The sequence below is a fragment of the Leptosomus discolor genome, chromosome 7, assembly GCF_034619465.1.
Source record: "Leptosomus discolor isolate bLepDis1 chromosome 7, bLepDis1.hap2, whole genome shotgun sequence".
NCBI classification, from domain to species: Eukaryota; Metazoa; Chordata; class Aves; order Leptosomiformes; family Leptosomidae; genus Leptosomus; species Leptosomus discolor.
In genome coordinates, this window is record NC_141397.1 from 2662134 (window position 1) to 2688909 (window position 26776).

The 26776-nt window shown below is 39.8% G+C and overlaps 1 protein-coding gene across 1 annotated transcript in view; it reads left to right on the plus strand.

The window, feature by feature from the left end:
• NXPH1 (neurexophilin 1) overlaps positions 1-24980 on the plus strand; it is a 138631-nt gene extending 113651 nt beyond the window's left edge. Inside the window, exon 2 of the mRNA XM_086468245.1 lies at positions 24219-24980. Coding sequence (XP_086324371.1) covers positions 24219-24980 — 762 coding nt within the window. The remainder of the gene's footprint in view (positions 1-24218) is intronic.
• The last annotated feature ends 1796 nt before the right edge of the window (positions 24981-26776 follow it).

Here is a 26776-nt window from a genome sequence, read left to right on the forward strand (position 1 = left end):
AAGAGACAACACACAGATCCAGACTGCTAAAGGAGCACAAGGAAAATGAAGCAATGTGGTCAGTATGAGAGAAAGCGTCTCAGTGCATTATTAGCTTAAACATTTTCTCATGTTTTTTTTGTAGGCATCACAGCAAGAGAGTTTTAATGAGGGATTTGAAGGAAGATAATGAGGTTGTGTGGCAGATGCTTGGAAAAAATCACAGAGGAGCTTGTTTAAAAATATCTGACAAATGGGTGATGGAAGCCAACATTATGGTCTAGCTGGAGACAGAGCTCACTGGAGTTGATAGGTAGGATAAAAATGAGAAGGAATTTGAATATGAAGGCAAATAGATTATACCAGATTCTTTAGAAAATCATAAACAGGCATTGGTCAAAGAGGGTGACACTTTTGTTCCGTCGAATTCTGTGTGAGGGACCAGAGTTCGTCAGAGGAACAGATGTTACTGTGGTGGAGATTTGAGGTGGATTATGACAGACTGGACCAAGACCTTTGGCTTTGTGGGTGAATATGAATGGGCACTCATTAAACATCTACAGAATTTAGACTGTAGAGTGTCACACAGGACATTGTCTTGTTTAAAAGGGAGATTACGTGATTTCAATTTCTAGAGACATGTGAGACGAGGTTTTATAGGGAAAAGCGAAACACTGGCTGCTGTTGAGAGGAAGTAGCGTCAGTGGTGCAGTCTGTCCTTCTTTTCTAATGTGGAAAACTAAGAATCTTTTGTCTGAATGAGGGCAATAAAAGAAGTTGAAAAATTATACACATGGGTACAAATGCATGCGCTTGTATACAAGCTTGTATACTGAGCAGCCACAGAGACAGAAACTCACTCCTGTCCATTTTTGTTGGGCAGATACTTATGCCACCCTGTTAAACTTTTTCAAAAGCCTTAGCTGGTTACTATGAATTTTAAATAATCCTTACCATTAAAAGTTCTGTTGCAGGACTGTCTATATCAAAATGCTGAAAATCAGGGATTTAATGCAGATGATCAAGGCAATTACTACATGCCACACTTGAGACCAGGTAGTTAATGGGAGATTTGGGGGAAAAAAAGTAGTGCTCACAATAGATTTCTTTTTTAGCTTTTATAGAAGAAGGTAGCAAATATGTGTTCTTTGTGGGCAGCCTAATCCTATAGAAAGAGTCAACATGGGAGAAGACTTGCTGAGCTGTTTTGTGAAGTAATTTTAAAGTACTTTGCATCAAAAGTCCATAAAGGTGGCAGGAGTAAGAAACTAGCATAATTAATGGCCAGAACTTCTAGATATTAAATTAATGATTTGCCTTAACATTCGCAAGAGGGTGGTGACAGATGCTGGAAATGGATGTAAATTTCCTATGAGAGGAAGAAGAAATACAGAGGGAAATCAAGACCATACCCGAACAGATGATCAGGATATTAGAATGTCTAAAGACTAGCAGCGCTCCAGGGGCAGGTGAGTCTGTCCAGGAGATGAGAAACACAAGAACCTGAGCAGACACAGGCAAAATCACACTATAATTGAGGGTGGATGTTGGTGGACTTAAGAGTGGTGACTAGAAATTGGGAGACAGGAAATGACTGATATTTAAGCATCACTCCTGCTCTTGGGGACAGTGACAGCTAAACATTCACTTTCAGAAAGGTGTTATTTGGTTACAGGCAGAACTCACTCAGGAAAGGAAGACATTTCATTATTTTAAGTAGAGGTCTACCTCAATTAGATTAACCAGGGAGAGGGACTCAGGGATGTAAGTGCTGCTGGTTTTGAGAAGTTTATCTATAGCACAGTCTAAAAGATAGTCCAGACTTTTAGAAGCTCTTCTAGCCAGCCAACATTTCTTGGCATGTATATGCCCCTGGGACTTCCTTTTCAGAGCTGACGATTCCTTACAATATGTCCTGGGGGTTCGGTGGTACCAAGCAGGCTCTGCACCCATCAGATCCGCAGCACAGTCGGTGCCAGTTTGGGTTAAATATTGGTCAGTGTCAGCTGCAGCGACCACTGAAAAGTTCAGCTTTTTGGATAAGGGAAGCTGATTAGCTTCAGGAGATGAAGGATTCCTGAAGTTACCAGGTAATGGCAAACACAAATTAAGGCAAATGACTTCAGCCATTTTGTGAGGCTCAGCATAATGATAATTTTCGTTCACTAAAGCAACACAAAGAAGGAGAGGCACAGGTGAGTGAAGTGATGAGAAGTAATGATTTGCAGCGGTGAAGAATTTGGTGTTGCAATACAAGTAAGCAAGATAATTCACACTTGCCTGGGATAGCTCAGGAAGACGGTTCAGTGAACTGGTTTGTACATACCAGGTAGGAAAATGTAAGAAAATTGTAGGAGGAATGAGAGAAAAAATAATTTAAAAAAAAAGGCTAATTCCCCATAGTCACATGCAAATCAACATCAATCAGGAGAATGATCTAGATAAAAGAATGGCTGGCATATAACTAATTTTTCTATGTAATGGGTAATAGCAGAAAACAAAGCAAGCAACATCAAGGATACATAAATACAGCTCTTGAATACAAATTATTTTAGCATGTTATAAAAAAATCGTGAAATCTCTGATTCAAAAAATTTTCATTGCAATTTTAAGTCTTCTAGTAATATCTTGATGCGTAGAGAATGTCCATATAAAAATATATGGGCTTATAATTGTACAAAGGAAAACATATGGATCTGTGTTTATTGTAGCCACAACAACTGTGTTTATTTCTAAAATGAAAATAAAAATATGTGTTTGCCACCACAGGACAACAATCAGTCAAAATACTTGATGATGGACAAAATGCCTTGAGTTCCATACTTGGTTTGTCATTGACCTGCTCTATTTAAATATAAAACTGGTTATTACCGGCTAGCAGCTATGGTGTGTGAGTACATCCCTTGAGTTTTTCTTGTCTAGTGGAAATGTCAAGATTGTATTTGTTTGTTTCTGTTTTTCTAGTAGAAACCCCCTCTACAAGACCCACCGTTCTTAACAGTGCTGATTAATGCCTTAAGACCAAAGTCCATCGAAGTTAATGGAAAGACTTGGTTGTCTTTCTGATCAATCCATCTGTCCCCTGGCATTTTGGACTTGCGGCTTTTCCATTCATTAAGAACTTATTTCAGTTGTTTCCTCTTTACAGAGGAGTTTTAGTCAGACTTCACTAGTGAAGAATTTGTTTCTCAGAAGACAGAAACCCAGTTTTCAGATTTTGAGGAGTCTGGGGGAGGAGGAGGAAAGGCTTCGGTAGATACCTCAGAGAATTTGCGAAAGAGCCAGCTGAAAGATCTTGCTTCACTTTCTGTTTCATGGCTGTGGAATTTGAAGGACTAAACTGGGAGGCTATCATCGCCTTTCCCAGGGAGGACGGATCATGTATCAGAAAACCCAAAAGCTACAGACTCAGTGGGAACCACTGGAGAGATCACTTTGTATTGTTTGTTAGTGACAAGTAACAGGCTGGAAAGGCTGTGGTGGGTTGGTGGTGAGAGTGCAGAAAGTCTCCCTGTTCATGAAATAAGAACATTCTTCCCAGAGAAAAAGCTGGTAAAAGTCTGCTACCCTGCCGTCCCTTAATGTTTCTGCTTCTGCTACTAAACAGTTGCAGCAGCTTCCTAGGCTAAGCAGACTTTTTGCCATCCCATTGTCACTGCAAACATCAGCTGATCACTGATGCCAGATCTGCACCCTCTAAATCTTCCATCAGACCTGCTTAGTTTGCTGACAAAAAGAAATTTCCCCATTCAGTGCCGTGGAGTCAATAAAAACGTGGCTGTGGCAGAGCAAGGTGCATGCTCTTCTCCCTGAGGTACCATAATCATCAAATTGTAAGCGAAGATACAATTCCAGAAATAATGTTGCACGTAATAGTTGATGTATGAAGCAGAAAGAACATAGTTAATTTGCAAATGTGAATTTGAGCTTTCATGTCCATCAGACAGGAAAATCTGGTTTTGACTGAAAGGACTGAGAACATTTTAAATGGAAGACACTGTTGGAAATCTATATGGAATGAAAAAAAATTGTTTATATGGTCAATTTTCTACACAGATGAACCTTTTTATTTCTTCCTGTCAGCTTTACAGGGACTTTGGATTAATTTCCTCGCTGCTTTTCCTTGTACATTCTTCTGACTGTAAATTTTCTCATGTTTTCTTGTTTTTTCCAGACATATTCTATTTCTTGCTGTACAAGAAATAGCACCACTTTAATGACTTAATATAGGGGTTACCATCCGAAAGACAAAAGTATTACGTATTACATTTCTAATTCTTTCTTTGGTCAGTGTTACTGTACGGGTCTCTCCTCATAGAAACAGCTATCCAGGACAACATTTAAACACTAAGTTTAGTCTTAGATTTTAAGGTATCTTAAGATTAAGAAAAACTTCAGGAACACCACCTTAAGCTACATCCCTGCTGGCCAGCTAGTGTGATTTTGGGACATAGGAAGCTTACGCCGGTGGAAGTTAAGGCGTGACCTTGAGTGTCCTGTAATAAAAATCTGTGCTCTTGCTTTCTCCCTGTGATAACTGGTTGTTTGTCCACAAGGGGTCTTGAATTTACTGCATGGTGGGGACAGGTGTGTGGGCTTTTCCTATGGAGCAGCTGACACACAGCACCTGAATCCTTTATGACTCCTTGTTTAAGTATCCAGATCCACAGCTGGGAGCGCACCTCGTGTGTGGCCGTGTTTCTTTGCAACTTCAATATGTGTACCAAGACGTGCCATAGTATCTTCAGCTGGTACCTTGCTCTTCGCAGGTAGCAGGACTGAGCTCTGGCTTTGCTACCCTGGTACCAGCTTCCTCTGTATTTTTCAGAAGAGGCTTCTCTTGGAGGTTAAAGAGCATATTTTTAAATGCTGAAGGGGGTAGGCTGAGAATTTCTTGACAAAGTTCTTCTTTATCGAGACTGAGTGTATTCACAGGAATTGGCTTGGTGCGTTTGAGTTTCAAATCTTCTTAAACACATTTGTTTGGTTCAGAAAGAGCTTCTTTATCGCAAACAAATGAAAAAGGAAAACCTTTGGGTGCAAGGGCAGGCGATGGTAGTATGCCCATCTCCATTTGTAGAGTTGGTTATTTTTTGTTCTTCCAGTACAAATCTACTTAAATGTTGGCCATAAACCTTGGCTGCATTTTAATATTGGCTGTGTACTTGTGATCTTTCTCTACTGATGCTTAAAAAGGGCATTGACTCTTCCTTTTATTTGATTTCTGTCTGCAGTTATAAAATTAATCTCCCAGCCTCATGCTGCAATGAGCTGTGTCAGTGGAAGGGAGATAAGTTTCATTTTTTTTCCCCTTAAAACTTCTTCCAAAGTTACAAGGAGTTTAGCACATTTACTTTTTCTTTTCAGTTTTAACAAAGCCCTTGTCTTTTTTCTGCATTTCTATTTTATCCATGTCATTTTGGTTCTTTTGTTTTATACTTCACATTTTTTTCCACACTCTTATTTTTTTTTTCGTTCAAGCCTAGTTTATAGTCTCTGACAGGATTCTTTCTATGCTATCTGCCAAAACATCTGTTCCTTTTCTGAATAAAAAGCTTGCTTCTCCAGAAAGTGTCACACGGGTCCACACCAACTATAAACCTTCATTTCTCTCTGTGACTTTGCCAATGATGGACCAGCACTGGGAAGCTTTGTATTCTTGTCTGTCTTGTCTTGTTTTTCGTTATGCCTGATTCAGGTAGTTTATTGGGGAAAAAAAAAATCTGCATCGTTTGGATTTCAACATACCCATTTCCTTTCAAAATATGCTATTAGTTATTTGTACTTTCTATTTTTAATCTTGCAATTATTTCTGATCAAAGCAGACATTTATTAGCCTAAAATTGATTCCACTTAAACAGACTCTATTGCCGGTTCTTTTCTGCTAGGACCACGTTTGCATCAATACCCTCACCAAAACTGCAATGTAACTGTCCTTGATTCTTCTTGGATTGATTTTTGGTGATGGTACAATTTTGCAGTCAAAGTGGCATTCAGAGCAATTTTGGGTTCCCTTGAAGTTGTATAACTTTCAGTACTTTGGTTTTGCCCTTTATAATTTTTAATGGTTCTTCTGTCGTAGACAGACTTGATTCTGTTGTAAAGTTCTGTGACATCTTTAAGGGAAAAGGCAGTATTTGAACAGGATATAATTTTTGCATTGTGTTCCCACAGTATAACAAAATTCGTGTCAATAAATATTTCTCATGTTACATTTCATAAATGGTCAATACTAGCAATGAATCATTTAAATATTTCCCCCAAATACATAAAATAGAAAAATACAAATACAAAAAAAGAAAAAAATATTGTTTTCTATGTTGCAAAGTAAAGGAAAAAAGTGGTCATGATATAAGCATTTCTCTGGCATAATTTGCTGTTGACACGTTGCTGAGGTCATTGTCTTTTGACTATATGAATAACTAAGAAGAAGAGGGTTTGGTGGTGAATGGTTTTAAGTTCCTGCAAACATCTGAGCCTTAGTGTGGTAAACAGTACGAGATAACAATGGATAGAACTTCCCCTGGGAGTAACTGTAGCTGTTTCACTGTGTCAGTCCCCTGAAGTTTTAATTAATTTTCACAGAAATGAATGGGGAAATTTTTTATTTTTTTCTTTTTTTTTCAATCTGCCAGAACTTTCTTTATCTTCTTCCCAGGAAAACTGTCTATTTCCATTGTAAGATTTGTAGCAGTTACTTAGGGGTTTCCAGTGTCAGTCTGGTACGGGGATGGGGAAACACACGTTCTGCTCCACTGTTCCTTCTCTCTGCTAGACACAAAGAGAGTTTCTCCAGGTGGCAGAGATTTGATAAATGCTGGGAAGCCATGTAAAGAGAATTGCTAAAGAAATTGAATTCAACCCCTCTCCATGGCTCGATCCCCCCTAGAACAGGTGGCCTGGCATACTGGCCACAGGTTCCTGTTGACTGAGTCCATCCAATACCTCAGTCCCCCCCGTGCAGGGGATTTGTTTGTGGAAGCTGGCAAGCTGCCTTCCCGGAGGAGCTGCAGCAACAGAACGAGGGCTGGGAATGATCCAAAAGTCCTGAGTCTTTTCATGGCTCTTGCTGTGTTTTGCTGCTTCTTTGAAGTGCTTGAGAGAGAGATTGGGGTTTGATTTGTTATATGAAAGTTTGAAAATTCCTAGTCAAGGAAATATTTCCAACACAGCACAAAACACGCTTTCTCAGCCAGCTTTCTGTGTCTCTCGCTGGGATCTTAGGGCAAGGCTTGCAAGGGAGTTTTTTTCTTTCCTTGGCTTAAATTGCCCAAAATATTAATTTGAAAATAATTTTTGTTACTTGTGTAGGCCTTCCCCAGTATAACCGAGAGAGCAGGAAAGGGAAAGTGTTCTCAGTCCTGACAAACATCAATTACTCATTTCGGTAAGTTGATGTTGACTGGGCTATTCAGTAACCGGGTGGAGCAGATTAGAACTCCATCATGCCAGCGTAGCTCAGGAGTAACTCCACTAAAGCACAGTCAACTCATACTATAAATTGCTTTTATTTATATACTAGAAAACCAGTGCTCCCTTTCTGTCCCTTGAGGCACAACCTGAGTGGCCGGTAGCCCATCAAACACCTTCCATGTGTTCCTCCATGTGAACTACCTGCCAAAGTCGCGGCGCAACCGGATTCACGAGGCCCGAACTGGGTTCATAGGGGAAACGACGTGCTCCAGTGAGCACATACGAGTGCTGTGATTTGTATTTCCTCTGGAAGATTTACGTTTTTCCATGGATAACAATGAAGAACGTTCGGGCCCTGCTAATACCGTGCGACGAAAGCAGCGCAGAGCTGTGAGGTAGGACCGCACAAGCTGTCTCCTGAACCAGGAGGCACAGAGCTGCGCCAGCTCCGCACAGCGTCCCCGTTAATCAGCTCTGCTAATAGGTGGGTCTAATTAGCTTCGTGTCCACGCAGTGTGTCTGCTTTGAGGGACCTTGCTAGTATTTCTGCCTGAGATATTAATCGGTACAATCTCAGGGCAGTAGGCTCTGCCTTCCAGTTTGCGATGTTGATGTGCTCTAAATATTACAGAAAAGTAAATGTAACACAGAGAGAAGTCTTCAACGGGCAGGTTTAAAGTAGAAATGTGGTTCTAAGCTTAGTTACAAATAAGATCTTAAATCCTGTAAAAAAGCAATATGTATTTTGACATTACACATGTAAGAAGCATGAACCTATGTGACAAACTGCAACAGTACGAGGCACTGGCATCCACAGGAAAATTAATATCAGTTGAATGCCATTTTCATCTGTCAGACAACATGCAGGTAGGACCCCACGTTCTTCCAGTTTCAAGCTTTGCAATGAGAACTGGGAGCATGGTAGAACATATTGCCTCTATGTTTCTTCTCTCTCAGTTAGTAAATGTTAGCCTGAAATATAATTGAATGTAAATTTGAAAATAACCGAGGAAAAAGATTAGATCTCGAGATAAGGAACTTAGAATAAGCTAATCACATTGAGAAAAAAAAATCAAAGTAAACGCTTTTCATGCTGTAGCTTGAAATTTGAGGAGGGGAAAATCTTTTGTTCATCTCTTTGCTGTATGATCCTTTTTTACAATGAAATTCATCACAAAGTGAATCTCAGCTGGTTTGGAACTATATTACCATCTGGGGGAAGAGTTTGAAGCAAGCCAAAACTAACAGATTTTCACCCAGTCCCTTAAGGATTCTAATTGCCAGGAGTTGGGCGTTTCTTAGGAGCAAACTGACAATGCAGTAGCGTGAGTCTGCAAGATCTTCTTGGCTGCAAGATCTTCTTGGCTGGAGATACTTTTTGATCCATATAGAATCACCTAGAGCTTGGCAGATATTTTTAATGTTTCTAGTTAGACAGTTTCGTCTATACTTCATCTGGAAACTATGGCCAAAGCTGTAATTAACATTGTCAAGTCTGAGCATATTCTTGATGATGTTGTTGGTTAAAACAAATGTTGAGCAGAGGGGGTCAAGCTGCATGCCTCAGGGGCTCGACTGTGCACTTCAGAGTCCCTCAGTAAGGATTAGCAATTAAGCTACTAGTTCAAATCCAGGAAAGGTCAAGAGTGATTAACGCTCTTTTGTTCCATTGGTTAGTGAGAAACAGATGTAAAATGAAGTGATGATCAAAATCCTATTCCTAGTAGATATTTTACATCATCCACACCAAACTCCTAATGATCCCTTGCTGGCAATCTGATTAGAATGGGCAGTAATTGAACAGGCACAGCGACTGCCATGCAGCCCTTACTGCCATTCCCCGTAACAAAAAGTACTTTCGGACTGAAGGACAGGCTGGAAAATGGCAGTCTCTCTGCCTGAGCTGGCAAAGGATCTGATTTTGCATTACTCAGAGTACATGATCATACTTGAAAATGCACAAGCAGTATTAAAGAAAGTATATCATAGCTAAATTATGTGCGTTATACGTACCACCCTGCCCCTCTTCTCCTTCTTGGGCACTAAACAGGTTAGAGTCAGGGTTAGGTGAGAGGTTGAACGTTAGGGGCCTGGAATGAGGAGTTAGGATTTTGGGTTGGGACTTAGGGTTCAGGCGTTTGGTTAGGGTTACTAGCACGATATAGCAAAACTGCAAATTCCAAGCTCGATGCTCTCATACTATCCTGCGACTGGTGAGTGACAGGATGTGTTTCTTGTAAACATGATGTCTTTTAGCCCAAATCCCTGTATATGCTATTCTCCGTGGAAAAAACATTCTGAAATTACTGGACAATATATTCTATTAATTCATCCAGGATATTGCTGGATCCCATTAGATGAAAATGCTTCCATATTTTAGCAACAAAATCTGTAAGATGAATGCACAAAAAAATCTTCAGTGGGTGGATAGAATGCTTAAAGGATCTTGTAACAAGTAGCAATCGGACTTTTCTTGCTGCCCTACAGTCACTTACCATAGTTATCTATACAGCAAACTAAGAAAGAAAGCACTCTGAAAAGCTAATAACTTGTATAAGGTGAGACATTGCTAGTTTCTAGTAAATTTGTAAAAATTTTGTCATTAGAATTTAATTAAGTAAATTCAAAACAATGGAAAATATTCTTGTTATTCACTAGCTAGCCTATGGGCTACCCAGAGCTGCTGTGGACTAACAGCTGAAAGACAAAGTGAGAACTAAAGGATGCACATTTTGGAAGACAGATTGTATTTGTACGATTCCTTTCACTATCGTTTTTATCAGAGGAACAAGGCAAACATTTCTCACTACTGAGGGTGGATATCCTTGCTCCTGGAGAAAACTGGGACCTCTTAACGCTCTACAAGTGGCTTTCAGGCTTCTTGATGGCATGGACTTGGCGAATTCGGTAGCACAACTCACTTCTGAGCTGACTCGGTTTCCTTGAGCCTGTACTCTTTTTTTTAAACCAGCTAGTGGCATTTTGTACCCCAACCAGTTATTGAGATCAACCTTTTTTGGGACATCCTGGATATGACACTGGAAAGAAAAGTCCAGAGATCTGTACTAACTCTTAGCTCTGCAATTGATTAGGACATCACCAACGTTTCTTCTATCAGCTGTGCCTTTGCCACATCTGTTTCAGTGAGAAAGCTGTCGAGGGCAGTGACTGTATATATTTAGTTTCTAGTACACCCTAACCCTGGCTGCAGGGTGTTCCATGAGCCTCGCAGTAACAGTAATAATACATAATGCTAACTGTGGGTTTTGAAAGGATGTCTATTCTGCAAATGCATTTAAAAGAAACACAAGCAAAAGTGTCATTTACTCCCTGAAAAATGGAACTGCTAAGCATTTATATTTAAATTAAATCCTTTTATGAGTTCATTGAATGTTATTTAGCGAGTATATTACAGCGAAGGCATGTTACCTATTGCCTTAGAATGAGGATTTTATTGCTTTTTCATAGTTATCTTTTGTATCAGCATTTGGCAGGTAACAAATGAAATTTGCTTGCTAAGGTTAAATTGTTTTGTGCTGCTGCTCAGCCACAGAGATATAGAGGATGAGACAATGGAAAAAAGTTATTTGCTTTTTTGGGCAGACATAGGAATATATTAACATACAGTCATCTTGACCTGTCTTTGAAGAAATGTTTATTCTCTGAAAGGCAAAGAACTTAATTCCTGTCTGAATCACTCTGTTGAAATCCTATTCATGCAGGAGGCTGTACGAATGGGACTGCAAGTAGAATTGACCCAAATAATTCAGTGCGGTCAAGGTGGTGATGCTCAGAACAGTCTGAGGTCAAAGCAGAACGGACTCTAGGTATCAATCAAGAAAGATGAAGGCTCTCTGGAACTTGGTTTGAAAAGTTCCTGTTTCTCTGTCCATTTTCAGTACCACTGCATTTCCTAACTCATGTAGATTTGGGACCAATAATGCTCGATTCTCCCTGAACCCTGAATTTATTATACTTTAAGAGTATGAAAACCTGCTGTTGAGTAAATACTAAAGCCCAAACTTGTAAGGATTCCAGCCTAATTTTTCAGACTCCAGTTTTCTTCAAATTTAAAAAAAACTTCTGGAGACCATGCTTGGCAGGTTTCCCTTTAGTCTGAGGCCATTTTGATAGGCCAGTTGAATTTTTTTACATACCTGAGAAGTCCTTGTGATACAAGGTCAGAATAATAAATTTTATGTTTTTATTCTTTATGTAGGAAAAGTAATATAATGCCATCACTACTTTATTACTCTGCAGTCATTCTGTTACCGTGCAACTTAAAATATTTCAGCCATCAGTATTTGGAGAAAGTTCATAGGTGTTCGGCAGTCCATTATAATTTGCCTTTAAAGACCACATTTCTTCTAGTCACACTGCCTAGAACTGCAGGTATGGATCAAGATACTGGAACTAGTCCTGAGTATATTTCCACTAGCTTAACCAGTGCTCTAGGGCTCCAGTATTTCTGCTTATAAGTTGAGTTAATATTTCTTGCTAATTGGAAATGTTTGGACCTTTTCTGATGACTGGAAAAGTCTCTGAAGGGTTTATGAAACTGATACTCAGGTTTTGGTTAAAAAAAAAGGAGAAGTCTTTCTGTAATTTGAAGCAGCTCAGCAGAAGTCAGCAGGCATAAAATAATCCCAAGTATGTCTGTTTACTAGACCTTGAATGATCTTGCATTCAACTTGCTTCGGTACATCTTAATATGAATTTAAAGCAATGTATTAACTAGTGTATATTACAGGAGAGGACTCATGGTCCTCCACAGGCAAGCTCACAGCACTGCTCATTATCCTGGAAGTCGGTGTGCTGACACAATGTTCACGTATTTTCTTCCCAAGTTTTTCATTTCAGTGTGAAAAACTTCGCAATGAATAACCTCCTTCAACTTATGTGTCAATGCCCAAAGGACTCTTAACTCATCTCAATTTAAATTAATGACCTTAGTGATAGTACTAGCAATTGGACCATGGCTCTCATGAGCCAGATATTTGCATATGGAATTTGATTAATCCTGCTGGCTATTAATTTTCACTTTTAATTAGGTGTGATACTATTGTAGGAAGGAAATACAAGACTATTATCAGGCACAGACAATGTTGATTTTTCTACTGGGTATTCTGTTCTGTTTTGTTTGGCTGTGCTAGGTTCCCTCACAGTGTCTGTTTGGATAAACTCAGAAAGGTACCATAGACCTAAAAACTGTCCTGTGCAAGTTCAGGGGTGGTCAGAACAAAGAAGTACCATACTGAATGAATTCGTGGCTAGTTTACAAGAGGTAGAGAAATCGGTGTATGGTATCCTCTTCTAGTGCTCTCTAACTGTATTCCTCTTAATGGCATAACAGGTCTCTTGTCTCCAGAGTCACAGAAAGACCAGATGTGTAAGCAAATGGGGTGGTACTTTTTCGGAGGCTACTCAGTCTCCTGGCATCCTGACTGAGCAAAGGTACACTGATGGCAGAGTCCTGGTCAGATTTGGATCAAGAATAAACTTTGCCTGGATCTTGTAAATACGTAACATGTGGCATCTCTTAGTTTCCCAACAGGATGATCTGTATTTCTTTCCCATCTCTGCACTCTGGGAGCGTTGCAACGTGTTTGTGAATGCCATATCCAGGAAAAAAAAAAAAAATGCAGCTCTTAGCTTGCCCAGTAGAGCTGGTGCCCATGTGCTGCTTAATGCTGAGCACCCCCTTGTAAGAATTAGCAGGCCCTGACAAAACCACCAAGAAAATCTCAATAAAAATTAATTGAGTACCCTTGCAATAGAATAGCTGTTTAATCTTCCCCTTCCTTGCCAAACAACATTAAAGAAACTCACCTCTTTCCTCAGAAATGGATTTTAATAGATTTTGATATCCATTGACTGACTGACTGACTGATCAATGCCTATTACACAAACACAGTTAGAAAGGGAATATATTGCTGCTTCTGGCTGAAATTCAAAGAGAAGAAAACCTCCTTCATGATCACAGAAGACTTCTGAGGAGTCAGTATGCATGTCTGTCAAGGGCGTAAGGTGAAGATGAAGGCATAAAAGTTAGCGAGGGTATGCCAAACTCTGATTGCACCTTGGAACACCTTCCTCTGTGCTTTCAAAATGCCTTTCCTGAGGTATTCAGCTGTTCGTAGTAAATGAGTAACCTAGCGAACAACAGGCAATTTTAATGAAATGAATCTGTACTTTTGCAATAGAATTTTTTTATACTTGTGCAAGCCCCTTTTTGTGTTTCACGAGCATCTCATACAAATATATATATATATGTATATATAACTTCTTTATGTGGAAATGTACATTCTGCCAACATCAATGGGAGTTAAATCTCGTCAAAAGACATCTTTGCTCAAATTCAGATTTCTAGAATGAATGTCAATGTGGAAAGTGACTTGGCTCTATCAACATTCTAATGCTCTTCTTTGGCAAAGTGTGGTATCAGATACATGAAGAACAAACTATTTGGGTAAATGTGGGAGTATTCTAATTTTATCAAGCCTTTACATTAGCAGTGGATGATTGGAAACTGTATGTAGAAAAAGAGTAATACTAATAGAGCATGTTAGTAGTGCACAGTGGCTTTGTCCATTATACAGTACTGGGAATTCACACACTATGGTCTTTTCCACCTTCTTCAGAAGGTGTGTCTACCCATATGAAAAAGGACTTTTTTTTTCAGTGCGCTATATATAAGGCAAACTACAGTGCAAATTTTGATTAAAATGTTGCTCTGTGGCCTTTCATATAAAATCTAATTTTATTTAATATCACAGTCTACATGTATGCAGAAAATGGCAAGCCAATATTAATAAAAGAAGGCTTATAGGAATGTGAAACGAGAACAATAGATCCTTAACAAAATTTATTTACCTAGCCAGACTTTCATTTCAAAGTTAGAAGCACTCTGTGATACTGGCATAATACAGGGGTCTTAAAGCTCTGTTAGACATTTTTAACCCACTTTAATTTATTCCATGGAAGTTTAATCCCCTGCTGAATGGAGATGGGGTGAATTTTCAAAAGTCATAATCCACTGAAGTAAAAAATCTTTAATGACAACATAGGCAGCAGGCTTCAAGAGTTTAGTTTAAATTCTTTCTAAAAATGTAAAACATAGGGCAAGAGTTAATAGGATATTTTGTACAGTTATATTTCAATCCTTTTCCAAATCTTTACAAATTCGCTTGCAACTCCACCATTAGAAATATTTGGGCTGAATTCCTGCACTTCTAAGGCAAAAAGCAGAAAGCTGTAAAATTATAATGTGAAGATTTTCCCAGCGTATTGTAACTCATTTGGTCCTTCTGTTCACAGACTATTGTACGGGATAGTATGTTTTATAAATTGAAAGAGAAATGATGTTTCACAAACCAAACACCTTCCATTCTGCCTTAACTAGGCAAGAAAATGAAATCAAGCTATGTGGTACCACACTATGTTCATCCTTCTGCTCCTCTAGGATTTTTGCAATTGACCTTAGAGGTGGGTCAGGATTTGGTCCATAAATTGAGCCAAGAAAGTCCATATGTTTCCTCTGTTTTCCAAACCCAGAGTCTTACACTGCTCTGTGACTAGCTAGTCTGGTAGCTGCCTAGTTCTGGAAGAACCTGTATCATCTCAGACAGCACCTCCTGTTCTTGACCTGGAAGCTCCTCAAGTGCCAGCTGTAAACTTTGACAGCTTTGCCCGGCCTGAGCGTCCAGGCACCAAGCTTCTGCCTGAGCCCCACAGGAAAAATGCTGCTAGATTTTGTTGTGGCCTGCTGGACAAGAATTTAGACGGCATCAAATGAACCTAGGACGTGACTTGCTCAAAACGAACAGGAGCAGAAGGTTCCTCAGACGGTCTGAAGTTAAGAGCTGGAACTACTGGTCACAGGGCATTTCAGATGCTGGAAGTTTCAGGGAGAAACAAGCAAGTTCTTGGAAGTGATATTTGCTGAAAGTTATTAAATTCATAGCCACAAATCCAGCTTAAGAAGTCCTTGATCTGCAAAGGCTTGAAGATGGGAAAGATTTTCTGGTAGAAGTAGTATATTCTTTCCCTGATTTTGGATTCCTTGACAAAACCCAGCTTTCAGCCATTGTTGGATACATGGTATAGGACTGGATGGACTTCTGGTTTGACTTTCTAATGTTCTCAAGCTCTTAAATCAAATGGACTATGGCAATTACTCCTTTTTCACCACGAGCTACATCTTTGAAGGAAAAACAGTGAGATTCCTTCTTTGAAAGACAAGAGTGACAGGAGTGCCTGTCTTCACCCCTGCTTTCCAGAAAAAGGGTGGAACCTTTCCTAGAGATGGCTTTTCATTGCTTCCTGCCATCGATCTGTGGTTTTGGTTCCTGGTTCAGCGTTCCCAGTCTCCTCCAGACACTTAGAGGAGCCTGGATGTTTAATTCTGAGTCTTATTTCTACTCTGGAAGTTTGTGAAAGGAAAAAGAAGATTATGGGTTCTTACAAAGAGCTGAACTGCCACAGCTGAGAGGGCAGTGCTGGCAGAGTGAAGCAGAGAAAAGAAGGAGAAAGAGAAAAGTATCAGTTAAGGCGCTGCTGCCAGAAGAAATGTCTCCATAGTTACAATCTGAGTCTGATTGATTTCAAGGGCCTGTCTATCTTTAGATGACTAAACACTTTTTAAAAGCCAGCTTACTAAACATCTTTTGTAGTCACTGGTGAACAGATCAGGCTGAAGAACTCTAGTTTTTCAGATTCCAAATACCTGTGAAAATTATTGGTACGATTATATCAAACCCAGAAGATAACAGAAAGGTACAAAGCTATGTTTTTTTCTAAAAGGAAACCTCCAGATGGGAAATTTCCTGTATCTAAAGGGAGGAGCAATACTAACAAGACTGCACACCTTGCTGTATGAGTAACACAGAACCAGCCTGAGCGTGCTTACAGATGTATAGGGAGCATCGGACTTGAAAATGACTGGAGCATTTCAGAAAGTGTTTAGGCAGAGAAATTGTTGTCCTACTTCCAGCCTGCAGCCTTCGTGGTTTCTCCATGGTGTTCTCTCCATGGCAAACTGTGCACCATAGGTCAGATTTTTTCTTGCTTACTCTTCAATCCTTGAAGATTCATCTATACCTCATGGAGTTAGAAGAGGTCGTTCGTGTTTCTCTCTTTCTGTTGATTATGGAATAAGCCTAGGTGGATAGTTTAAACCTAAGACCTGAATTCCAGGTGGATGGGGTGATCAGTGAGGTGATTCCCACCCTAGATCATGGACTGGGCTAGCACAGAACACGTTCTGACTCTTTCTTAACATGTGGTGGCAGGCTGCCACTTTCTGTCGCCAGTCTGTTACCACTCACAGGACTTGTGGCAGTGTCACAGCTTAGCCCACAGTCAACAGGAGTGCAAGGGAGAGGCAATGAGCCTCTAAAGCAAAGTTTGACACGGTAATTCTTCAGTATTCTCATTGGAAACCAGCCATTGAAGGTGCTTTATCACCTTTGCATTTCCTGAAATTTTTTTGAGACTCCTGGTTTTCAGGCTTATTTATAACAGGCAACTCACATGGTGTAGAAGGGCGCTGTGGAACTGTAACTTCTGCTGGTTATTTTTCTTTTGCAGAACAGCCTGCTGCAGTATCTTAATATTTTATGATCAACAACTGTTAAGAATTATAATGTCTCTAAACAAAGCAGCGCCTCTACTGTGTTATTAGTGCCCTCATCTTTCTGTCGGTACAAATTTCCTAATTAGTCTTTGATTCCTAGTCAGATCTCAAACAGATATCAGCTGATATAGGCACTCTAATTTCACTGATGTTAAATTTCACTGAATTTATATCAGCTGAATTTATATCAGCTCCTGGTCTTGCATAACCTCTGTTGCATGAATGATGAAAAAAGCTCAGGTAGCCACATTTTCTTTCTGAAAATGGCCATTTGGAACAAGCACAGTAGCTCATAGATTAAAACAAGAAAGACAGAATTTAAAGCTGAGCTGAGCACAGTTGATAGTATTAAGCTGATTTTTATGAATCCTATAGTATATCTACACAAAAATTGTAGCAACAGGGTATATTAAGTTCAATTTCCTGACTCAAAGCCAGTAAAAAACATCTATCTTTTCTCTGTTTTTTTGTGTGACAAAAATTTCTATTTTCTTATGCTTAAGTGAATGATCCCAAGTGATTACTTGACAAAATATTATTGAAAACTTCAGATGCTGCTTTTTCTGTGGTCAGTAGTGAAAGGGGGTCACCATACGAATTCTGCAGGGCTCCGTGCAAGGACCTCTGCTGTTCAATATATTTGTAAAGGACCTGAGAAATGTGAGTGACAAAGTTTGTTGATGACAAAATATTTTAAAGGAGAAAAGATAAGAGCCAACGATGAGGAACGGCGGAAAGATCTTATCAGGATTAATAAATAGGCAGTAAATTCAGGAAAGAAATTCTGTGGTAGTAAATGTAATGTAAAATACATGGGGAAAAAATAAATCCCAGCTTCATATAGAAATAGAATTGAGATTTTAGGGTTATGTCAGTTCCATGAAGCATCAGTTCAGTGCTCATTAGTGATCAAAACCAAATAAAATATTATGCATTCCTAGAGAAAAAAGAGTGAACAAATAACAGAAGGCCATTTGCCACCATTCAAGACCATGGTTCTGCCACATCTTGAATACCGTGGGCCATTCTGGTCTCCTCAGCTTAAAGATGGAACTAAGAGTAGAGCCGAGGAGGCTTCAGAGAAGGACAAAAAGGAAATTCAAAGGTATAGGTAGAGAATATCTTCCGTACAAGGGATTATTTGTGTGACTCAGGAGGCTGGTACTCAAAATGGAAAAGTGATCAATATTTTTTTAGTACTATGAACAGATATAACTGAGGCACGTACTGGTTGGCCAGAAGCAGACTTCTTTAGGTAGCTAGAAGTCATCAAATTCTCCTCTCACTGATATTTGTAGAAAATACATGTAAAGTGTAGTGGCAAGGAAAAGTAAGGAGGAACATAGGAAATTTGGATAGAGATTGAGTTTTCCGTCTGGAGAATGAAGGCTTCTCCAAAGAAGGTGGCAGCAGCCAGGTTCAAACCAAGCAGTAAGAGGGAATAGGGCTGTGGAACTCATTGCTGGAGGACGTTATGGAAGTTAAAAGTTTACAAAGGGTCAGAGTGGGCAAATGCATGGAAGAGCAGTCTACTGAGAAATGGAAAACATATACGGAAATGATATCTAGCAGAGGAAACTAGAAGCATTTGACAGCTGGGAAGAAATTAGGGGACTATCATATGCTTGCCATGCTCTTGCTCTTGTCCAGGTATCTCTTATAGCTGCAATTAGAGACAGGACGTTTTTCTAAATGAGTCTTTGGTTTGAGCCTGCATAACCACTTTTGTGTTCTCGTTTGACACAGCAGATCAGGATTTACTGTTCCACTTGTCAGATTCATCTGAGTTAGCGTTTTTTGATTGACCAATCCACAGCCTTATTCTTTTCATGTCACGTAGCAAAAAGGCTTGTAAGTTAAACCCAGAGAGGTCTGTTTCTGTGAGATGTTAATGTGTGAGGTTTTCCATGTTCACCCTCCCTTTCCAAAGTGTCAGTTTGTAACAGGTACGAGTCCTTCACCGTGTTTTACTTCCCCCTATTATAATCATATCTTCATTAATTTTTGTTCTCGATTTCTTTGTTTATGGTCAAATTCCTGTAGAATATTGACTTTGACTTGTCTGGAATTATTCACTGAATAAAATATCCCCATGCCACTAGTAACTTTGTACAATCTGTAGACAGGTATAGGGAGAAAAACTGATCAAAGTAGAACAGTAAACTAGGTCCAGATTTTCCTCCACCCATTGCATAAACAGGATTAATGTAAGGAAACCGGAGCCAGCTAAGATTTTTCTGAGTGCTCTGCTGCCTTGATAGTGGTCCAGCTTATAGATATGTCCATCAGTACTCCCCTGCTCGTGCTGTATCTGAGATATCTGACAGAGGAAAGAAAATTCGGAATTCTTATATACAGAGCATATGCAAGCTCAGCGCTGCCAAATTCCTACAGTGCTACACCAGCAAAAATGATCTTGGTTTTGATTACTTATTTACCTGAAGAGAGAGATTTTTCTGCCGTGAGTATTAGATTGTTTGTTTACATTTTCATTTGCCCTCAAGTAGTCATACATTCAGAGGAATAAATACATAATTTCTAAACCAATACTGTAATTACAGGTAATGAACTGTAATAGAGCTAGAATAAAAGCAAAAGAGTAAGAAATCAAGAGGCATTCTGTACCTCTTCAAATTACTATTTTTTAAAATCTCAAATTGATCAGTCTTAAATTAATGTTAATATACCTATGGTTTATTTTACACTGAGAAGAGGGCCTAAATCACCACTCAAGGCCTGCTTGGCTTCCTGAGATCCCTGTCCAACTTGGTTTTCTCGGCTTCGAATGTTCAGGTTTGACCTGACAAAGCATTCAGGGCTCAATGTCTTGAAAGAGAAGTCCAAAATTTCTGAAACAGATAAACTGCCCATTCTTTAGGAAGTCCTAAATGAACTAAGCATATTTATTAAAATACATTTCATGATGTTAAACATCATCGTAACAAGATCTTCACCCTCAGAAAGGAGGATACAAAATGGGTGGACTAAAGACTGAATTACAGATCAAATTGTATGTCTTTTTTAATGGCACTTTGGGATAATGTGAAACCGTTGTCTTTGCTCCTTCCTAGAAGTAAAAGAAGAAATGGAATAACAATTTTTCGTTATTCATCGGAAAAGAGTTACCAGGCAGTCAGCTCCTTGTACTTTTTTGATATCAGTAAACATTACCAGGTAGTGGAAATTCATTCTTTTCCATTAAAAGTACGAGACCAGAACCAAAGGTTAGTCTGTTGTGCTTACTGAGTGCTTTTCCACTGACATTTGTAGCATTGGATAAGCCTTTCTAAACCTTTTTGCTCCTTACTGTTGTTCCAGATGGACACTTCTGACATTGTAGTCATTCAAGACTACTTCTAGCTATAGGGTCATGGAGGAAATCCCCCTCCTCAGCCCTTTTGCAACACTGATATATCGCATGGTAGTGGTGGACAGGACCACCCAGCTGCTTGCTCAGTTCCCTCCCTTCCCCAGTGGGACAGGAGGAGAGGAAAGGATGAATAAAAGCAATAAAATTTGCTGGTCAAGATCAAAACCAAGTTTAACAAGCAGAGGATTAGTGGAAGAAGAGAGAAGAAAACAAAACAAGTGATGCAAAGGCAACACTCATCACCTCCCATGGGCACAGTGATGCCTTGCCAGTTCCTGGGTACAAGATGCCTACCCCTCCAAAAAAAAACACCCCACCTTCTTTTCCTTTTAATTGCTGAGGACAATATTATATGGTATGGGATATCTCTGGTTAGTTCAGGTCATTGTCTCAGGTGTGTCCCCTCCCATCCTATTGCACACCCCCCGTAATCGAGTCACTTGAGGGGCCAACGAAGAGACAGAGGCAGCCTTGATGCTGTGCAAGCGCTGCTCAGCAAGAGCTAGAACATCAGTGGGTTACCAGTGTTTGGGTCCAAAAATCTAACCCACAGCCCCATATGAGCTGCTAGGAGGAAAATTAACTCTATCGTGGCCAGGTCCAGTACATGTGGGACAAACTTTTCAATGCCTTGTCTAGGAGTGGCACTTGGCTGCGGAAAAGAAGGCAACTCTGGTTACAGTGAGCTCATGGCTAATGAAGAGTATGCAGGTTTCTGAATTATGCGCAAATATGCTCAAGGAAGAGGACAAAAAAGCCACCAAAGCATTTGGGCTGCTTTAGCTCTCCATTAGCTGTTTTAAACCGTCTGTCTTTTCATGCACCACTAAAACAGGTCTGCGTTTCAGTAAGATAGTTTTTACACTGCTGAGTGCAAAATCTCATGGATTTGCATGATCTTCCCTGTATTACTGCAGCCTTGTCGTTGGAAAGAAGAGAGATGGAAGAAAATTGTGGATTAGTTCATGTGAAAATAACCGCTGCATTTGCAGAAATTCTATTACACAGCAATGCTCTGTATTATTGGGCGTGTGAGTCTCTGAGGATACATACAGCCACTTTCTATAGCACATCGTATACTAACAGTATATGAAAAAGCAGTTGGCTGGAAAATGTTAGTGAAGAACAAGGAATTCCAGAGCTTTTTTATTCACCCTTGTGGGCTGTTTTTCCTAGTGCTTACACAGACACTTGACTAAGGAAGGCAGGTTGAGGCCTTTAATCATGAATGCAGCCAGTTACCCTCACTGAAAATCACAAACAGAGGTCTCGGGGCTAACTGCGTGACCAGAAGTCTTTCAGGTATTACAAAATCGATGACAGTAACAATCAATTGTATTTGTTAGATCAGGTATGAAGCAGTATAGCATGCATGGAGCCTGAATCATCCATTTCCATGAAATATATTTGCTTTCAAAAAAACGTAGGTATTGGGTCAGTCAGCAACCATTTCATAAAATACCACCTTCCTTCCTGGGTGTTCAGTTTTATACATCTGAAAAAGACCTTTTTAAAAGGCTTTTTATACTGTTACATCTTGTTACATGGAACTTGTAGTGTAATCCTATGAAATGTAAATCACTGGATGCAGAAAGGAAAACAACGGAAAACCAAGCTGTGAGCAAAGAAAAAACATAGTGGTAAGCAATCTGTATCCTACCTACAGGATTGCAGGTATACTAGCTCTGCTAGCTAACTGCTTAGATTCATAGCAGGTTGACAGATTCATGCTAGACAGGCACATTTTTCCTTTTAACCACATTTCTTTTCTTATTTTGCACTCCTTCCCCATATGCCACAGCAAAATTATGTTCTGAGTCTCTTTCTTTCTCCCTGTGACATCTTCATTGCTGCTTCATTAACCAGTGCACCATCAGTGCATTTCATTACAGCTTCTCTCCTGGCTCGCTGTGTTGATGCTAAGATGCAGCTACAAGCTGGCTGTCAGAGATGCTAGTCTGTGTTTTAATCCTTCCTTCCATTCAAAAGAGGAGGAAGTCATCTCTTTGGCAAAATCCTAAATAAAACCCGTATTTTATCTATTACCCTTACTGGGCCACCTGTAATGCACTGGGGAGGTATAGCGTGGGATATGACAGATTTATTTACCTATTTCTTTACCGTAAAAGGCTGGGGGCACACCTCCTATGTGATCAGTGTATTAAGACAATTTAGACTGATTTTATGTACGTGTCTTCAACCGACCTTGAAAAAGTACTGAAGTTAATGAAAGCACACTTCAATTCCGTGATTGTTAGGGAATGAAAAGGCCATGCTGTGATAGATATGCTCCGTGACATATACCTCCAGTTGTACCAGTAGGGAGGGGACATGATTTAAATACTAGCTGGTTTCCAGTGTGTTTCCTGGGTTGGGAATACACTCTGTTCATTTTGAAGTGAAGAGAAAGATATAACTGCAAGTGTGGCAGAAGCATGTAAATCAATGCCAGAACACAGAGGAATAAAACAGGAGTATTCAGGATCTCCTACGTAGCCATGAAAAGGGAAATGAGAAACTCGATGGCCTCTTCAGAGCAGTTCAAACGTTGAAGAATGCGGCAGTGTTTGGTGCGAATTATGAGGGGGAATGGGACTGAGGGTGTTGTCGGTCCCTTTCCATTCTCCCGCTGCCCCCCGCCAATTCCAGCCCTCCCTGCTACGCTCCGTCAGAGCTCTCTACCAGGGCTGCATGTCAGACAGCTGCGAGGCTGCATCTGTTCTCTGTTTTCCACACAATTACGGCAAAGAGAAAAAAATATAAATAAGACAAATTGCTCTGACACTAAATTATGTGAAAAAAACTATGTCTGAAGTTTATGGTTGTGTCGGAACTTGGTGCAAGATTTCGTCTTTTTTTAAAAATGTGATTTTGCAGGACTTTTTTATTGTTGCTTTTAAATTGGTGGCCCTATTATTCTTGTAAATACACAAAGGGTTCTCTGTCTTGCACAGATGACTTTTTGGTTTGGAGAGGAAGGTGTGAAAAAAAGAAGTGAAGTGAGGAAGGAGAAATGCACATCATACTAGATACAGACAAGGCAAATCAGTAGCTAGTCTGTAAGGGACTGTAAGAAAAGACTGCCACTCTTCTGGCATTAATTGAGGTACAGCACACAGTACGTACAGCTGTCGACGCAAAACTCATTAAAATTCTCATTATTCTATTATTTATAGTTGTGACTGAAGGTCCCAGTCAAGAACACAGACCAATGTGTACTCATAAAAGGAGTAGGGAAATTATATTATATTACCATTATTAGATTTATAAAGACTCTGAGCATGGCCAGGCTGGCACCACCAAGACAGCACCCTGGCAGCGAATGCCAGGGGCAGCACAAATAACTGAATGTGCCTCTGATGGTGGGAGGCACAGTCACTTTGGAGAGAGAACGTTCAAGCGAGAGTACGTCACTCTGAGATGAGAAACGGCCCATGAAAGCCACGTACAGACCGGAGGAGGAGGTGGCTGTGTACCTTAGGTTTTGCAGTACTTCGTTACACGCTCATCGCTTACCAGCGTCATAACAGAAGTAGATTGCAGGCTGAAAAATAATGTGAATGGCTGGGATTAAATTTAAGGCCAGTGCAGAAGACTGGCAAAGGAGAACTAATGAACAATGGCTTGGAAAGAAGAGGAAAATAGATTTTTCTGTTTTGTTTTGCTGAGTACAGAGATACTATTTATTCCCTAAAAAAAAATAAAAAAATAAAAATCCCTTTGATTTTGAAATCTGATCATTTCAGTCTCAGGTGGGGATGATGGCTTTTGTGTTACATATCTCAATATATCCTTTCTTTCTTCCCTTTTTTTTTTTTTCAGGTTACTTGTGCAAATTTAACAAATGGAGGAAAAACAGAACTTCTAAAATCAGGAAGCTCCAAATCCACACTAAAGCACATATGGACAGAAAGTAGCAAAGACTTGTCCATCAGCCGACTGCTGTCACAGACTTTTCGTGGAAAGGAAAACGATACAGACTTGGACCTGCGATACGATGCCCCAGAAACTTATTCTGAGCAAGATCTCTGGGACTGGCTGAGGAACTCCACAGACCTGCAAGAGCCTCGGCCCAGGGCAAAGAGGCGGCCCATCGTCAAGACTGGGAAATTCAAGAAAATGTTTGGCTGGGGCGATTTTCATTCCAACATCAAGACTGTGAAGCTAAATCTGTTAATAACAGGGAAAATCGTTGACCATGGCAATGGGACGTTTAGTGTTTACTTCAGGCATAACTCCACTGGTCAAGGGAATGTATCTGTGAGCCTAGTGCCCCCTACAAAAATAGTGGAATTTGACTTGGCACAACAGACGGTGATTGATGCCAAAGATTCCAAGTCCTTTAACTGTCGAATCGAGTACGAAAAGGTTGACAAGGCTACCAAGAACACGCTCTGCAACTATGACCCTTCAAAAACCTGTTATCAGGAGCAGACCCAGAGCCACGTGTCATGGCTCTGCTCCAAGCCCTTTAAAGTAATCTGTATTTACATTTCCTTTTATAGTACAGATTATAAACTAGTACAGAAGGTGTGTCCTGATTACAACTACCACAGTGACACACCCTACTTCCCATCAGGGTGAGGACCAACACGTGTCTGAGACTGAAGCCTGGGGAATAACAGAGGTCGTATGACAGGGCTGTAACCTCAAGGAGGAAGGCCACATCTATTGCCTGGAATGTGTCTACCTGCTGCTGCTGATGTCAAATGGCTGCCAATATGTTAGTGGAAAACAATCTAATGTAATTTTTGCCCAGTCAGCTCCATGTATCAATCTAGTCGTAAAGCACTATGGATTTGAAATAAAACCATACACGTACACAGAGACACACACTCTTTTCAGCTCACATCTGTTGAGATTCCTGTTAAGAGAGCTTTCATTGTCTGATACCTGAGGTTTCAGGATAACCTATCATCAAGCAAAATGGATTAACTAGACACAGAATGGTTTCTAATGCAGACTGTTATGGAAATCTCTTTGAAAGTCCTTTGAGTACACGCCAATCAATAACCCCCACTCATGCATTCTACTGCTTGGAGTAGCTGTACTGGTAAATAATACTGTAGGAGTAAATACTTGTTAAAATGGGAAAAATGTGTGTCTAGAGTTCAGTATTCCTTATTATATGAACACAGCAAAGCATCGTGACTTTTTTCCAGCATCCAGTAGGCACATTCGAGGTGGTGGTAGGTGGCTCTTTTTCCATGGAGCGAGCCTGTTACTAGTAAAGATGGGCAAACATTTGGAATTTACATGTGGGCAGACATTCTGGTTTCATGTTTCTCTGACTCTTTAAGCTCTGATTCTTTAAACCTGGTTGAGTTTAGGCCAGCTAAGCTGCTTAAAAACTCTCCAACTGATCTCTAAGAAGGAAAATGCCTGGCGGAGAACATGTAAGTTATAAGTGGCTGTCTTATCTTTATTACAAAATATTGTAACAAATTCAATATCCTAGTCTTCATTTGTATGAATGGTTTGTATTGTACATAATTTAACCGGTGTTATTTGAGCTGCTTATTAATATTAACTTGTAATTGTCTCTCTGCTTGTTATTGGTTAAAAACAATCAAGGAAATGAGGAATCCATTTTATCAATGTAGCTGTAAACTCCATTAAAAGACAGAACTATGTACAAAGCATTTATTCAGCTAAAGTATTGTTGAAAGCTCTACATATACAACATTACAGTCTGTCTGTATTTAGATATTTTATTTCCAGAGGAAAAAAATGAACTGTACATAAAAATAAAAAATCTTAAAGTTGAGTTTCAATATGTACTGTGTAGACAGTAGTTTAAATGGTTCTGACATGGTTTTCAATCTTGCCTCTTTGCATATGTACATATACATATATATTTTTAGATTTTTGTGTGTGCATGTTTATGTGTGTATATGTACGTGTGTGTGTGTGTGCAAATACATATAGACATATATGTAGAATACATAAAAATTTGTTGGGCCCTATTCCTAGCAAGCAGACCTTATTCCTCAAGGGTCTTGCTAACTTGAGTGGAATCCCCCACTCAGAGAAGAAATTGCAGGAGCAGAGCCTTGTTTAAAATGATTCATTATCATTCAGATGTGGGGAAACATGGAGCCACTCTGTGTACACAGGCCTATCGTTGCCTTAATTCTAGCCTCCTCTGAGGCACTGATCTCTCTAGGGAAGGAGGAGAGCCCTTTTTATAGTACAAGGGAATTTTCTTCCAATAAACAATAAGCTTATAGCGTTTATATATTTTTTTGTTGTATGTAGTGACATACTTCACCCTCGTCATCCAGATAACCAGCAACTATAACATTTCCATGCCTAAAAGGCGGCTGCCCAAGGAAGAGCTCAGCATTTCACCATTTCACATCTTTCAGAATTTTCATCCC